Source organism: Camelus dromedarius, chromosome 9 (genome assembly GCF_036321535.1).
Source record: "Camelus dromedarius isolate mCamDro1 chromosome 9, mCamDro1.pat, whole genome shotgun sequence".
Classification (NCBI taxonomy): domain Eukaryota; kingdom Metazoa; phylum Chordata; class Mammalia; order Artiodactyla; family Camelidae; genus Camelus; species Camelus dromedarius.
Genome location: NC_087444.1, coordinates 32,287,761 through 32,305,830, shown reverse-complemented (window position 1 = coordinate 32,305,830; position 18,070 = coordinate 32,287,761). Strand labels below are relative to the sequence as shown.

Below are 18,070 nucleotides of genomic sequence, written 5' to 3'. Positions count from 1 at the left end.
AGCAAATGAAACTCTTACACAATACAGACGGGACTGTAAATTAGTACAATCACTTTAGAAAATTTCTACTAAAGCTAAACACAATCCTGCTGTATGACCCAACAATTCTTCTGACAGACAGACAGATACATACATATATACATACACATACACATATGTATACACACAAGAGACACAAGTGTGTCTATAAAATGGCATATACAAGAACATTCATAACTGCTTCAATATTGATAGTCAAACATTGAAACAACCTCAGTGTGTATGAACAAAAGGAGAGATAAATAAATTGTATGATTTCATACAGTGGAATATTGAACAGCAATGAAGAATAAAAGATGGCTGTACACAACAAAATGGCATCACATTATATTTTAAGTAAAATAAACTAGACACAAAGTAGCACATACTTTTAAATGAAGTTCAAAATCAACCAAAACTAATTGGTATTAGCCAGAGCATTCAGGTAAGAAAAAAAAGGCATCCAAATTGAAAAATAAGTAAAATTATCTGTTTGCAGATAATATTATCTTTTATGTAGAAAATGCTAAAGAATCCAGAAAAATATTTTGGAACTAATAAATGAATTCAAAAAAGTAGCAGGATAAAAGCCAACACTCAAAAATCAGTTCCATTTCTATACACTACCAATGAACAATCTGAAAAGGAATTTTTTTAAAAAATTCCATTTACAATAGCATTAAAAAGCATAAAATACTAGGAATTAACCAAGAAGTTGAAAGACTTCTACAATGAAAACTACAAAATATTGCTGAAAGAATTAAAGAAAATACAAATAAATAGAAATACATCCCATGTTCATGGAATAGAAGACTTATTATTGTTGAGATGTCAATATCACCCAAAGCAATCTACACATTCAATGCAATCCCTATCAAATTCCCAATGATATTTTTTGCAGAAAGAGAAAAACACATCCTAAAACACATATAGAATCTTAAGGGACCTTAAATAGCTAAAGCAATCTTGAAAAAGAAGAGTGCTGGAGGACTCACACTTTCTGATTTCAAAACTTACTACAAAGCTACAGTAATCAAAACAGTGTGGTACAGGCATAAAGATAGATAGACAGACAGACAGACAGATTGATTAAGATATATATCTTTAAGACAGATATATAAATCAATGGAATAGAATAGGGAGCCCAGAAATAAACCCTCACATATGTGTCATCAAGTGATATTTGACAAGGGTACCAAGACCATTCAATGGGGAAAGGATAGTCCTTTCAACAAATGGTGCTGGGAAAACTGGATAACTGGATATCCACATGCAAAAGAATGAAACTGAACCCTTACCTAACACCAAAGCAACTCAAAATGGATCAAAGACCTAAATGTAAGACTTCAAATACAAAACTCTTAGAAGACAACATTGGGCAAAAGCTTCATGATATTAGATTTGGCAATAATTTCTTGGATATGACACAAGAGCCACAGGTAACAAAAAAAATACAAATCGGACTTCATGAAAATTTTAAAATTTTGTGTATGAAAAGACACTATTCATAGATTAAAAAGGCAATCCACAGGATGGGAGAAAATATTTGTAAATCATATATCTGATAAGAGATTAATATACATAATATACAGAGAACTTCTAAAGTTCAACAACAAAAGAACAAACAACCTGATTCAAAAATGAGCAAAGGACTTGAATAGACATTTCTTTAGAGAAGATATACAAATGGTCAATAAGCACATGAAACGATGCTCAATGTCACTACCATTTGGGAAATGCATGTCAAAACTATAATTAGATACCACCTCACACCCATTAGGATAGCTACTATCAAAAAAAATACCCAGAAAATAATAAATGTTGACAAGGATGTGGAGAAATCAGAACTCTTGTGCACTGTTGGTAGAAATGTAAAATGGTACAGCCATCATAGAGAACAGTATAGTCATTTCCACCAAAATTAAAAATATGATTTTCACATCACCAGTAATTTCACTTCTGGTTATATATCCAAAAGAACTGAAAGCAGAGTCTTAAAGAGTTATTTGTACACCCATATTCACAGCAGCATTATTCATAATAGTTAAAATGTGGAAGTAACTGAAGTATCCATCGACCAATGAATGGATAAGCAAAATGTGATATATACACACAATGGATTATTATTCAGCCAAAAGGAAATTCTGCAATATGCTACAACATGGATGAACCTGGAGAACATTATGGCAAGTGAAATAAGCCAATCACATAAATAAAAATACTATATGATTCCACTTATATGAGATACTTAGAGTGGCCAAAATTAGACAGAGTGAAGTCAGAAAGAGAAAGAAAAATACCATATGCTATCGTTTATATGTGCAATCTAAGAAAAAGGACACAAATGTACTTGTCTACAAAACAGAAACAGACTCACAGACACAGAGAACAAACTTACGGTTCCAGGGGATAAAAGGGGTGGGAAGGGATAAATTGGGCATTTGAAATTTGCACCTCTTGGGGAATGATGAAAATGTTATTTAGCTATCTTGGTTGTTGTGGTGGTGGTTTCACTGGTGTATACATCTATCAAAATTCATCAAACTGTACATCTGAAATATGTGTAGTTTACTATACAGGAATCATACCACAATAAAGGTGTTAAAAAAAATCAGAGACAGAAAGTAGAATGGTGGCTGCCAGGGCCTGGGAGAAGAGGGAAATAGGGAGTTATTGGTTAATGGGTGTGGGGTTTCAGTTACCAAGATGAAAAAAGCTACAGAGGTGGATAGTGGTGATGGTTGCAGAAGATTTTGAATGTATTTAATTATGAAAGATATCTGAATACTCAATTAACACATGAAAACATGGTCAAAATCATTAGATATCAGTAAAGTACAAATTAAAGCCACAATGAGATATAAATAAATACCCACTAGAATGGCTAAAATTTAAATGATTGACAGTTCCAAGTGCTGACAAGGACGTGGAGAATTACAACTCTCATACATTCCTGAAGGGAATACAAAATCATACAAATACTTTGGGAAACAATTTAACAGTTTCTTATAAAGTTGGACATATAATTATTGTATGATCCAGCAATTCCACTTCCTAGGTATTTACCCAAAGACTGCATACAAATGTTCATAGCAGCTTTATTCATAATAGCTTCAAACTGGAAACAAACCAAATGTAAATCAACAAATGAATGGATAAATTATAATATATAAATAGATATAGAAATACTATAATACTGATATACACTAAAATATGAGTTAATGTCAAAATATAATACTGAGAAAATGAAACCAGATACAAAACAGTATATACTGTATCATTTCATTTATATGACATTAGAGAAAACTCAAAATGAATCTATAAAGTCAAAAAGCACATTGATGGCTGCCTAGGGTTAGAGAAGGGAGGGGAAAAGGACTGAAAGTGGGACAAGGGAATTTTTCAGGGTAAAGGGAGAGAATGGGAAAGAAGCTATATCTGAGAAGATACCAATCAAGAATTTTACAAAACTAGTGACATATCAAGCCATGATTCAACTCTACAAAAGGATAAACAGTATACATTATTTAAAAAAATATATACATATAAGGGGGTGTTTATAGCTTAGTAGTAGAGCACATGCTTAGCATGCATGAGGTCCTGGGTTCAATTCCCAGTACTTCCATTAAAAAAACAAACAAACATATCTATATCTATATCTATATCTATATCTATATCTATATCTATATCTATATCTGTATCTATCTATCTCAGAACAACATAGTAAAACTAATGACAATCAAAAAGGGGAAATCTTAAAATGAGTCAAAGAGGTAAGTTCTTCCTAAAGGTATAAAAAGTCTGATAGCTAACTTCTAAGGAAAAACAGTAGAAACCAGAAGATAATGGAATTACACCCTCAAAGGAATGGGAAAATTGAACTATCAATCCATAACTGATAAAACTATCCTTCATCAATGAAGGTGAAATAAAGACTTTTTTTTCAGATATATGAAAAATTGTGAGGATCTGTTCTCAACAAATCCACATTCAAATGAATACTGAAGAACATTCTTTAGGCAGAAGGAAAACCATCCCACCAGTGAAAGCTAGGAGACATAGAAAGGAATGAAAAGTCACAAAAAAAGGTAAATCTACAATAATAATAACATCTTAGAGGATTTAAACTAGAAATAAAACAACAGCAAAATGTGAAAAAATAAGACTAAATGTAATAATAGATTTGATAAATCAAGAATATAGAACAGCTAAGGATACCCTCAACAAGATGAAAAGACAACCTACAGAATGGAAGAAAATATTTGCAAGTAACGCAACTGACAAGGGACCAATTTCCAAAATATACAAACAGCTCATATACCTTAATATCAAAAAACAAGCAACTCAATCCAAAAATGGGCAGAAAACATAAATAAGCAATTCTCCAATGAAGACATACAAATGGCCAATAGGCAGAATGCTCAGCATCACTAATTGTCAGAAAAATGCAGATCAAAACTACAATGAGATATCACCTCACACCAGCCAGAATGGCCATCATTAAAAAGTGTACAAACAATGCTGGAAAGGCTGTGGAGAAAAAGGAACCCTCCTACACTGTTGGTGGGAGTGTAGATTGGTGCAGCCACTATGGAGGACAGTATGGAGGTTGCTTAAAAAACTAAAAATAGACTTACTGTGTGATCCAGCAGTACCACTCCTGGGCATATACACGGAGAAAAATATAATTTAAAAAGACACATGCACCCCAATGTTCACAGCAGCACTATTTACAATAGCCAAGATATGGAAACAACCCAAATGTCCATCAACAGATGACTGGATAAAGATGTGGGGGGTGTGTGTGTGTGTGTGTGTGTGTGTGTGTGTGTGTAATGGAATACTACTCAGCCATAAAAAAATAATAAAATGCCATTTGCAGCAACAGGGATGTATTTGGATATCGTCATTCCAAGTGAAGTGGGCAGGAAAAAGAAAGAAAAATGCCATGTGATACCACTTATATGTGGAATCTTAAAAAAAAAAAAAAGAAACAAATGAACTACTTATAACTTAGATGACTGATTTCTTGAATATGTGTAAGCACATTTGACTGTCCTTTATGATTGCATTACTGCATTCTGTTGATTCTTATTTTGTAGTTGGCTTTATTCCTTTGATACATATGTAAGTTTAAAAAGCTAAAGCTCTAAACTGTTCTTAAAAACAATGATCAGTATGTAAACTAAAAAACATATGTGCAGTATATTGTATATATGTATTTACATGCAATATATTGTATTTGTGCAGTCAAATTGTAACAATTCTACCTAATAAAACTGAAAAAGAAAAAGATTATAGAACAGAGGGGGAAATGAAATTAATTTTTTAAAAAATCAATCCAACAGAAGACAAGGGGAAAAAGTGATGAGACAAATAGTAAGATGGTAAGTATCAAGATAATTTATTTTTAATTGCTAATGTATTGATATATTAAACAAAGCCAGGCCAACTGCAGGGGTCTAATTTCTAACCACTAGGCTCTTAAGGACTCTAAGACCTCATCTCTTGAAGCTGTATGCCTCTAAAACTCAAGCCCCTAGATTACTGAGACCTTCTTACTCTCAGTAGCAGTTTGATGAGCCTACAGGTTTATTGCTTTTTTTCCTAGCACCTTAATTGTTTCTGGACCTTGAGGACTTCTTTTTATAAGATATATATGTATGTTTGTAACAGAGAGCATTTTAGGTTAACTTTTCCTCCGTTATGCAGGAACAAGTAATCTTACCTACAGTGTTTTGGTTTCTCTTTTAATTTATGTCCCACCAGCAGGCCTAGCAGTCATTTTCATTTTAAGTATTTTATTACTAATTGCTGTAGGGAACTAAGTAGTGCCTAGCAAAAGTAATGAAGATGTAGAATGTATTAGGACAGCAGTGACAAATTAGCATACAAACTGGGAGGTTTAAGGCAACAGAAATTTATTCTCTCACAATTCTGGAGACCAGAAGTCTGAAATCAAGGTAGCAGCAGGGTCATGTTCCCTATGAAGTCTAGAGAAGGATCCCTCTTTCCCTCTTTTTAGTTTCTAGTGGTTGCCAGCAATCATTTGTGTTCTTTGGTTTGCAGCTGAATAATTCCAATGTTTGCTTCCGCCATCACATGGCCAGAATCTTCCCTGGGTATGTATCTGCTCTCTGTGTTTCTGTATCTAAATCTCCTTTCTTCTTTCTCTTATAAAGACACTAGGCACTGGATTAGGACCCACCCTAATCTACTATGACATTACCTTAACTTGGATAAAAACTGCAAAAACCTTATTTCCAAATAAGATAACATTCACAAATACCAAGGGTTAGGACTTGAACATATGTTTTGACAGGGGACACAATTCTCAAACAGAGAAATTAAATGAAACAGACTAGAGAAGCTCAAAAGCAAAGGCAAACATATATGTAGAAACTGTATAGGAACATATTATCCATTCAGTGAGGAAAGGATGTCCTATTTTGGGGGTTGGCAAACTTTTTACATTAAGGGCCAGATGGTAATTATATTAAGCTTTGAAGCACATGTAGTCTGTCACAACTACTCAACTCTGATCCTGTAGTACAAAAGGAGCCAGACAACAAGTAAACAAATGGATGTGCTAGTGTTCCAACAGAATTTTGTTTACAAAAACGTGGTAGGCCAGATTTGGCCCATGGGCCATGGTTTTCCAAATAGCAATAGAACAATGACAAAAAAATTAGTTAAAGTCATTTCTCACATCATACATAAAACTAAGTTTCAGGTGAACTAAATTTCTAATATGAAAAAATTAATGCTTGACAATATAAATTATATTCAGGACATGCTAGTGGAATTTCACAATAAAAATTATTTTAATATAAAACATCCAAAAAAATTAAGGCAACAAATTATTTTAACATTTAATGTTAATCAAGGATTTTACTACTTGTTACTGTAATTCAAAAAGACAGGATATAAAATCTTATTAATTTATTTCTTATATGTCTGTGTGCTCATACTCTAATCTGTAAAAGACCTTCCTATAACTTTAAAAAGCATTTCAGTGACTTCTCTAAAATTCTTAACTCAGTGCTCATTTGAAAATTGTGCTACAAATGTAACTGAGCAGGACCCTATGCGGCCTTCCCAGGATAGAGCCCCCCCCGCCCTGACACACACACACACTATGTCCTTCTCCTGCCTCTGGTCTGTAAAAAACAAAACAAACAAAAACCTTTAGCCTCCTAGGCCTTACCTGAGTTCCAAAGAATAAATTTAATCAGAGAAGAGAGGAAAATGCAGAAAGAAAGGAAAACAGTCAAGCAGGACAAAATAATAATAGCCTAGCCATTAAATAAAGTCAAGGACCTTTAGCTCCTCCTCAAGGGCTACAGATGATATTCTGAGCCATATCCTTTGAGCTGTTTTGCAGTGACTGAAACCCCCACCAGTTGGAAGAAGTGAACTGCACGCTGACCACAAGCACGAAGACCCCAGACTGGTTAAAACAGATTACTGATGGTGGTGACTCCTGATTACCTCACTACCAACCAATCAGAATAATGTCCATGAGTTAATCATATGCCCAGCCACCCTCTCCAATACCCAGTCTTTAAAAAACTTTCCCTGAAAGCCATCAGCGGGTTCGGGCCTTTTGAGCACTAGCTGCCTGGACTCTGTTTGGTGCCTGCAATAAATGCTGCACTTTCCTTCACCACACCTGGGTGTCAGTAGATTGGCCTTACTATGCGCAGCTGATCAGGCTCAAGGTTAGTTTCATAATGCTAATACAACTGCTTCAGCCTTCTCAATCCCCACTTCCTTCTAACTTTCGAGTCTTAAAATAACTGAAATTAAATGACAGCCATTTTTAGAAGATTCAGATCAAGCGTCAGTTTGTACTCCAGCAGACCTACTGGCTTTGTTCTAAGGTCTGGACAGTATTCATAACGCCAATAGTAAATGTATGTGTGAAGAGGGTCCGACCGAGAATAAAATAATCCTGTTTTTGACAGGAATGCATCATCATTCTGAGTCAACAACTGAGTGAGACCAGAACTGACATTTCTATAGCGCTTTATCCAGCGCTTGCACCTGTCGATTTCCACCGGAACTTCACTAGTCCCACATGGGAAGAAGAGGACAGCAGCACCCTCTTTCTAGATAAGGAACGTTCTGGACTCAGTCTGTGAGGTGTGGGACGCTCCCCAGGTTGCTCAAGAGACATTTTTCCACACTGTCAAAGGCTGGTAGAAAGTTTCTGTCAGCGTTGGAAGGAGAGGGGGGAGGGGTAAAGTGTGCTCGGGGGAGGTGTAAGCACGTCAAGAGTCGGAGGGTTTCTACTGGGGAGGGAAGGAAGCTGAGACACTGCTCCTCAAAGAAGAGCGAAGGGAGCGTCAAGAGGAGCCTTCCCACAGGGCCGACAGAAGACGGGCGGGCGCGCGGTCTCTCAGACGCGAGGAAAGAACCTAGAGACTGGGAGGAGGCGAACAGAGGGGCCTGCCTCAGGGAGTGTCGCAGCCCAGCTGTAGTCTCCCATCTGGAGGCAGCCTGTTTGACTCAACGCCCCTGAACCTCGGGCCGCGCCGCCCTTTTCGTCATTCTCCCTCAGGGTCGCTCACCACGTAGTTTGCTGGCTCCAGCAAGACGCCCAGCTCCATTTGGCACCTTACAAGCTCTCCGCGCCAAAACTCAAATACGGCCCCCAACGTCTCCCAGAATGAAGGACAGAAGGACCAATCGAAGCCTCGCTGGCCACAGACGTACAGGGCGGTGGGCGGGACAAATGGATGGGGTGGGACCAAAGGGCGTTGCCAAGACGACAGCTTCTGGGTGGGCGAGCTGTGGTGACTTACAGCCGGAAGGCGAGACTCCGCTGAAAAAGCGCTCCAGTTAGGTGGACCACGTTGAGGCTGTGGCCTTCTCCTGGACAGTAACTGCGGATGTGTGCTATGGTCACTCCAGCGGCCTCCGTTTCCTTTAGCCTTCTCTCTCAGCAAACGATTTTCCTGTCCAGTTATAAAGTGTTAGTTGCCCCAAGGCAAGAATGTGGTAACATCACCCCCTCGTTATATAATGGGTAATGGAAATTCTGAGTCCACTTTGTCAAAAGGAGAGAGCACTACAAAAAGAAAAAGATGTAAAGTTGAATCTTTAAACATAAAGTGATTTCCTACTGTGTGAGTGTTCTACTGCATTGTGTAGTCTGTAAATACTGGGTGCAGTTTGAGTTACCACTACGTTTAAAATTCTGGATCTTTGTGACCTCCAAATTCCACCTGAACCAGGTATATGAACAAAGACCTGAATTTTTAAATTTTCTGTAACAGTCTGAAACCTCTAACTTGAGTTCTTAATCTCCCATAATTCTGATAGTAAGATGGGCAGGTGCTTTGAGCCCAAATCATTACAAAGATCAGACTAGGCATTCCCTGAGTTCCAAAGAATAAATTTAATCAGAGAAAAGAGAAAATGCAGAACGAAAGGAAAACAGTCCAGCGGGACAAAATAATAATATCTTAGCCATTAAACAAAATCAAGGACCTTTAGTTCCTCCTCAAGTGCTATAGATGATATTCTGAGCCATATTGTTTGAGCTGTTTTGTAGATACTGAAACCCCCTCCAGGTGGAAGAAGTTAACTGTATGCTGCCCACTAGCACATAAACCAGAGACAAGTTGGAATCAGAAGGTTGATGATGTTGACTCTCTAGTACCTCACCACCAACCAATCAGAAGAAAGTCCACAAGCTGATCACACACCCCTCAACTCTACTCCCTCAACTGTCTTTAAAAACCTCTCCCTGAAATTATTATAGGGAATTTGGGACTTTTGAGCACTAGCTATCTGGACTCCTTATTTGATACCCTGTGGTAAACGCTGGATTTTCTTCACCACAACCAGGTGTCAGTAGAATTGGCTTTATTGGAAGTGGGCAAACAGACCAAAGTTTGGTTCAGTTAACACCTGTCCAATGCAGAAGTTTACGGTAAGGAAATCTGCTATATCTCCCTGGTACTGCACTTTTATCCACTCTACATCCATAAAATGCTTTTTAAAGTTTTTATCACATAGATCAATTTCTGTTCCACCGTTTAGTGTGACATTTCAAAGCACGTGAAAGGGCTGCTTTATAGTGGGTCCAACTGGAGACCTGCACTTAGTACAATCGGGGTTTATGCTGTCTGTAACCCAGCCCTCCGAGGTATCAGCATGGTAAACACACCCCAAGTCCCAAATGATGGGGTGACAGCCACTATTGGTACCTGAGATTTTAGGTGTTAGGCAGATAGTTCCATTTTAACTGCAATTTATTTATGTGTTTTAGAAAAATATATCACTATTCAAACCCATGATTTTGAGGCATAGCAAGACCAAACAGGAATTTAATATTTTTATAAATTATATTTTTAAAATAATAGTACAAGTGGCTAGAATATGGTGAAAATCAAGATGGTGTTACTCCAATTTGCGAAACATTGGCATATGGGAAATTGATGACTAAGTTTTGAATGAACAGTCGATTTCAGTAAATATGAAATAAATTATGCTAAGCAAGTCAGGTTCCAAGAGCCCCTTCATTATGAAAGTCTACAGACCCCACGTGCGCCAGCAGTTGAGTGCATGAGACATAGGTCCCAACAAGCGCTACTAAAACAAGACTCATACTGCAGGGGTCTAAAAAGGGGCATGTGAGCAACTGGGGCTTGGCCAACCCACCTGCAGCTACCATGCGGGGGCGTGGTTGGCCAGGGGCGGGTCTTCCAGGCGGAAGGCGGAAGCTGTTGCGAGTCACGTGATACGAGTAACATGGCCGCTGCCCCTTGAGATCCGCAGGTGCCGGGTGGGAGCGGGTCTCGTGAGCAGGTGGGTGGCTGGGAGCAGGTGTGCAGAAACGGAGTGCAGACCCTAGTTGCGAGGCGGGGCGCGGTGCGGGAGCGAAACATGCCGGCCTGAGGCGGCGTGGTCCATGAGCCGACGCCGGAGGCAGCGCGGAGCCACAGACTCCTTTAGCCCCGGCGCGGCCCCGGCAGCCACCGGCTGAGGAATCCCGTGGCTCCGGGGAGCGCCCGAGCTGCCACCATGAACCCGGAGAAGGACTTCGCGCCGCTCACGCCCAACATCGTTCGGGCCCTCAATGACAAGCTGTACGAAAAGCGGAAGGTGGCAGCGCTGGAGATCGAGAAGTAAGAGCCTCCGGCACCCAGGATGGGGCGTGAGTAGCGGAGCCAGTACCCAGCACTGGCTATGCAAGGGTCTGGTTCCCTAGGGCAGATCCCCATGCCTTTGCAACCATTGTCGCCACTCCAAGTTCCAGGTCATTAGCGCAGTGCTTCAGAGCAGGAGATTGGGAGTCCCAGCTTCGCTTCTGATTGACTGTATGACTTAGGCCAAGTTTTTTAACTTCCTAGTGTCCCAAAGTGCTGCCCTGAGAATTAAGTAACCTGATGTTTGTGTGCTGCTTAGGGCTGCCCTGAGAATGAAGCGACATAATGTATGTGTGGTGTTTAGCACAGGGACTGGCACATGGTGCGTCCATGGTGTAGCCTCTGTAACGGGAGGGAGGTGGGAAGCATGAGACTTTGGTAGTGATTTCGACCTGCCTCATTTCTTACCCAGCTTCTAAGAAGGGAAAGGGACAGTTAGTTGACCAAATGAAGAAACCAGGTTCAGAACCTCAAGATCTCAAAGCTGGGACCCGGGCTGTTTGTTTTCTCTGTCATATCACCCTTCTCTGCAGGTGGAAGTGAAAGGAATTTGACTTGTTTCTGCAGTCTTATTACATGTACAGTAGTACCTGGTTATCTGTGGGGGATACTCCAAGACACCCAGGGAGTGCCAGAAACCTTGGATAGTACCCAACTTTATATATACTAGGTTTTTTCCTATACCTACATACCTGTGATGAATTTATAAATTAGGCACAGTAAGAGAATAACCGAATGGCCAGCATCACTACTCTTGCACTTCAGGGTGTTTATTAAGTAAAACAAGGATTACTTGAGCACAAGCCCTGGGATACCGGACAGCCGATCTGATAACCCAGACAGCTACTAAGTGGGGCAGTAGCATATACAGCATGGATATGCTGGAGGAAGGGATGATTTGCGTCCCGGTGGGACAGCATGAGATTTCATCTCACCACTCAAATGGCACATAGTTTAAACTTACAAATTGTTTATTTCTAGAATTTTCCATTTAATATTTTCAGACCGACAGTGGATCACTGGTAACTGAAACTGCAGAGACTGGGGGACTATTGTATGTGTAACCATGAGCTGACATTTTGCTTTATTTCCCAATGTACAAAACATGGTGTTTCACTGGGAACATTTTACTAAGATTTTTTGCTGTTATTTTACATTTGCATTTTTTTCCGGTCGTATCTTTGTGATAAAGTCACGTGGGTGGGTGATTTCAGAAAAGTAGAAAGAAGCAGGCAGTGAAACTGATAGAATGCCAGTCTGGGGATGAGGAAGTATGGATTGTAGTTCTGCCCTGTCCAGTAGGGTAGCCACTGACCACACGTGGCTATTTACATTTAAATTATGAAAGAGAAATAAAAATTTTAAATCCAGTTCCTGAGCTGTACCACCCATATGTTCAGTAGCCACATGTGACTGTTGGCTACCATAATGGACAGTGCACATTTTAGAACATTTCCATCACTGCAGAGTGCTCTAATCTAGTCTGTGCGATGTCACCCGTTCTTTGACCTCCGGCAAAATCCTGGACTCAGGGTTTCTTAACCTCAGCACTACTGACATTTTGGGACAGATAATTCTTGGTTGTGATGGGCTGCCTCACACATTACAGGATTTTTAGCAGCATCCCTGGTCTCTACCCACTAGATACCAGGAGTACTCCATCAGTTGTACAACCAAAAATGTCTCCAGACATTGCCGAATGTCCCTGGGGGCACAGAATTGCCCCCGATTGAGAGCACTGCCTTAACTGCTTTGGGTTTCAGTTTCCTCCTCAATTCAGGGTTTGGATTTTGCTAAGAGGACCCTCCCGTCAGCTCCAACTTTCAGTATGTCCAGAACCACCTAGCTGCTTCACTCATCAATCAGTGCTCTCGTGAGTGCTCTCTTTTCTCACTGCTGGCTCTCATCAGTGCCAGCAAAATGTAATGATGAGTATTGCTGCACTGAGGAGGAGACCTAGAGCTGATGTATAGACAGGTCTTCGAGTCCGTGGTTTTATTGGCTGAAGCTACGGTGACACCCTGTTTAGTCCATCACCTGTTCTGGTTCTGAGGAACAGGGCTTGAGTCATCGGTTGAGTCCTTGAATGGAGGTGTTCATCTCAGCATTATTGTTGCCTCCAGCACAACCTCTGTAAATGCTCTCACTCCACAGGCTGTTCTGAAAGGGTTTTGTCTTTAATGGGGTTCATTTTGTACTTGTCCTAGTCCTTGGTTTGTGGAAGTCAGAAAAATTCCTTCAGGCCTTAACTGGTTCATAGGAACTATTTAAGAGCAGAGACCCTGTTTTATTTATCCTCAGCAACTAGCACAGTGCCTGGCAGTATTTGACAATTGGCATTTATGGATAAATAATGAATGAATAAATGACCATAGGTTTTCAGTGGGGAGGTAACATTGCAATGTAAGGACTTTGCTACTCAAACTGTAGCCAGCAGACCTGCAAGCAGTATCAGGGTCACCTGGGAACTTGTTAGATTCTCCAACCTCACCCCAAACCTATGGATCAGAATCTGCGTTTTCACAGGACCCTTGATGCTTTGTGTACACTTGAGAGTTGGAGAAGCACTGGCCTAGAAGACTCTACATTCAGTTTCTGGCCTTCCTCAGCCATGTTTGGAATGAGTAGTGTCCTGTTTGATATGTTCCTCAGAGTATATGTTTCACAAATTGCTCAGGGACGGACAGGTCCTTATTTGTGCTTCCCCAGAGAGCTTTCTGCCATCTCTGCTTATAAGGACAATGATCTTTATAAGTAGATTGGATCCTATTTATGATTTAAGATTGGAATATACTTATGACCTATTTAAGCTTAATTTCTTACCTCTGGGCCCTACGTCAGAATACTGAACCAGGCTGTATGAATTGGGGGAGGGAGGTGGACAATTCAGTCCATAACATTGACCATTTTAAAAACTGATTACGTGTAAAGCACCGTATGCCTGTTTGGAGGAGGAGGATTTGGCCATTGTACACCCTCATCTCATTTATTTTGTACAGCTCCCCTACAAGCTGGGTAGTGTTACCCCATTTCACAGATGAGGAGATAGAGGCTTTTGGAGGTTAAATAATCTTTGCAAGGTTTCACAGCTAGAACCAGGTAAAAAAAAATCCAGGTTCATCGGTCTAAAAATGCTTCCCCTCTACAATGAATGATTTTCCCTGCCAGAAAGAGGACATATACTTAATAAAAGAAATTTCCTACTTGAATATCCCCATGGAAGTTTTCACCACCATTTCCAGTTTTCTGGAACCCATCTATCTGTTCAGGTAACAGAGCCAGTACTGCATACAGTGTTCAAGTGAGGAATTAAAATTCCTAATAAGACGAGGATGTTTAATCTTGTTGACGAGACTCTCAGACACTAAAAACGCAGAGATGGGTGCTTAGCTCAACTGAAAGACCCCCGGAATCTCACAAGCATGCTGTGTTAAGTGACCAGGATCTGATGGCTAAATGTGTGGGCCTGTTGGCACAGTCCTGGATAGCTTTACCTGACAGCCTTGCTCCAACATGCCCACACAGCTTTCTCAGGAATAAGATACTTTGGCTAAAATTGTAGAATGACTGTTTCAGGTTTGGCGGGCCCTTGGTTTCAGGAGATATAGTCACTGATCAGTCCTGATGACAAGGTTGGTTAAGACCCAAGGCTCAGCTCTCCAAAAGAGTCCAGTGAGGGGGAGAAATGCCAGCAGGCACTCTCATAAATGTGGACCGTGCCCTACCTTGTGGTGGCAGGGCCCCTCACTGCAGGCTGGGAGAGCCAATTCCCCTCACATTAACCAAAGATGGGCTCACAACCAAGCTCTGGTTTTCCTGATCTTTGAGTTCCCAAAGCCAGCAAATGTAGGTGCCCAGGCCACACGCCCTAAGAAACCCAAAGCCCAAAGGGGAACTCTGGATTAGGGCTCCTTAATGACCCATCCCTGCCTGCCAGGAAGATGGGTGGGGAGGGTTCCCTAGGGCTCTGTGATCGGATCATGGTTGAACTGCTGAGTTTGACCTACCTCTTTGGAGCCTACCACTTCTGTAAGGAGACACTCTTTATTACCAAGTGGTTTAAGACAGCTTTTGGAGTGTGGGTCAGAATTCCACCCAGCACTACTCTATTAGCAGTGGGACCTCAGCAAGTTGCTTCATCGGAGGTCACAGACCGGCAGCCAGGGGCTGTGTCCTGCCAGTAGACCTGTCTAGTTTGGCCCAGATCTTAGGGTATATTGAGAAATTTCACAGTGAAGTTTGGGTTTCTGGCTCCTCTTAAGGAATAGAAAGATGTGTCTCTGTGGGGCCAACATTCCCACACAGCACATCAGGGGACCTGGGGGTCCACCCTCCTCCCCTGACCAGCACATGGCTCCCCAGTTTGCCTCCTGTGTTGGCAGGTTCGCCACAACCCCTCTTACCTCCCTTGTTCTCACTTGTGTCGCCTGCCTGGCCCCTGTAAGCGTTTGAGTTTGTGACCTGGAGCTTAACCTCTGTGTGCCTCAGGTATCTCATCTTAAAAGGAAAAGAAAAAAATGTGCCTTGAAAATAGTATGCTAAGTGAAAGAAGCCAGTCACAAAAGGCCATGAAGTGTATGATTTCATTCAAGTGAAATACCTAGGCTACACAGATCCTTAGAGACAGATAGTAGATCAGTGCTTGCCTGGGGGTGAGGGGACATGGGGGGTGACTGCAGATGGGCACAGGGTTTCTTCTGGGGGTGATAAAAAGTCCTGAAATTGATTGTGGTGACAGTTACACAGCTTTGTGAACACACGAATTGTACACATTTAAAGAGTGAATTTATGGCATGTGAATTATATCTCAATTTTTAAAAACTAAGAGCACCTGTAGGTTTGGTGGCAGTGTGAGGGAAGCACTCATTAAGTGGTCCCAGTGATTGTCACCTGAGATCCAAACATGTCTCCTGCTGTCTCTGACTCCTTTCTCCTTTACAGTTTTTCCACTGATTATGTCCAGCAGGTGCTCAGTATACTTTGTTACTTAACCAAGTCTTAGGCCTCCTCAGAAGCCGTTCCTCAGAGTCAGATGTTCTGCTTTTCCTGTTCAGGTATTGGAGACTAGTGAGCAGGTGGAAACCAAATTACTTAAATACTCAGCAAAGTAGATGGAGGAGACGTTCACCCAGATTCTCTCTGGGAAGTCACTGCCCGGATGTGTCTCCTGAATACAGCACGTTACCTAGAAAACTGGGATGGACCATTGGACTCACCAGGAAGGAAAAGGCAGCCTAACGTCCAGGCTCAGAGTTTTCCAGCACAGGAATAAACGCAACTCTGGGTTTGTCTTTCTGTCCTTCTTGAGCCAGGAGCAAAGCAGGTTCTCAGTCAACAGTTAGTGAACAGACATGATCTCGTATAGTGTGTATGAGATCAGTCTGTGTCACTGTTTCTGATTTTGTTCTGTTTCACGAGCACAGGCAGGGCAAAACACATTACATGTGTTCTCTTATTATTTAATTCTCTAAAAACAATGCAAAGCCACCGAAATGACTAGTCCCACCTTCTAAGGGAAGCTCACCCCTCTGAAGACCTAGGAATGTGTGTGCAGTGCTTTCAACCTCTGCCACATGCTGGCCGAACCACTGGACATCCCTCAGATGAAATGGGGTTGGGATAAACGACATCATGCATGTGAAGTGCCTGGCACCCAGGAGGCACCCACAGACAGGAGCTATGGTGTTTGCAGCGGAGGACAGGACAACATGGTGGCTATCAGACCCAGTGTCAGGAAAACCTAGGTTTGATTTCTGCACCTACCATCTGTAAGTCATGTGACCTTGTGCATGTTTCTTAACATCTTTGAGCCTCAGTTCTCCTCATTTGTAAAATGGGTATTGTAGAACCTAGTTCCATGGCCCATTTTCAAGTTGAAATGAGATAACACGTGTATAGCACCCAGCACCCTACATGGTGTGTCCTAAGTGCTCAGTAAATGGTTACTCATTTCCTGCCTTTGCATTAGAAGACCAGCCCTAGACCTTCACTGCAACATCTCAACGACACCCCTCATCTGTACACCCCATGTGTCGGGGAAGAACGCTTCAGAGATGTGTGAACGCTGGACAGTGGGGACAGTGAGTGGAGAAAGCTGCATTCTCTTTGGGGCCTGAGTTCTGCAGAAGGGAAGTACCCTCTGTGATTGGGTGTGTGCCCTTTGCAGCTGACTCGGTGTAAAAAGATGGGAGGAGGAACTGGTATACAGCTGAGAGGATGGGCTTTGCAGGTGTCAAGGTTCAGCTGCTCTAGCCTTGAGAAAGGCACTGGGTTCCCCTGTGGCTGTGTTTCAGATCTGGAAGATTAGCTAATAACAACCAAAGAAGAAAGTTGTTCTGAGGAGTAACGGACCCCTGAAATTAAATTTAAAGTATGTGTTTAGGAAGGGTTCAGCTCCTCAGTCCTCATGTGGACTGTGGTTGTCCCAAGGCTGCATTACAGAGGCCTAGGGTCCCATGTGGGGCCATATTCTCCTTGTGTAGAAGATGATTCTGGCCTGTCTGTGGCTCCTTCTCCAATCAGGGGCAAAGTAGTGGAATGTGGCACTTTGTGAAGCTGAGAGGAGGGCCAAGAGCTTGGAGTTGGCCCCTTTGGGGATTGTGCCTCTTGGGGAATGGGTGTTTCTGCCATCATGGGACCCCTCTGACGGGTTGAGGATGGAGGGTCTGAGCAATCTCTAGAGGACCCTTTTTCAGCCAGGGTTTTTAGAGAAGCAGATCTCTTCTCTGATACATTGATCAGTAAGTCAATGAAGATCCCAGAGATTTGTGATTGTAAATTTCTGGGTCAAATATTAACTTAAAACTAGTTCAGCTTCAGATCCCCAACCTGTGGCTCACAACCAATAGATGAAAGACGGGTTGTTCTTTTGAAGAGAGACTAGTCCTGGACCT

The 18,070-nt window shown here is 41.4% G+C and overlaps 1 protein-coding gene across 2 annotated transcripts in view; it reads left to right on the top strand.

Moving 5' to 3' along the window:
- The first annotated feature begins 10,752 nt into the window (after positions 1–10,752).
- LOC105097704 (VAC14 component of PIKFYVE complex) overlaps positions 10,753–18,070 on the top strand; it is a 94,176-nt gene continuing 86,858 nt past the window's right edge. For both annotated transcript variants that reach the window (XM_064488983.1, XM_064488982.1), the window contains exon 1: positions 10,753–11,156. In XM_064488983.1, the coding sequence (XP_064345053.1) occupies positions 11,053–11,156 (104 nt within the window). In that variant the 5' untranslated portion in view covers positions 10,753–11,052. The remainder of the gene's footprint in view (positions 11,157–18,070) is intronic.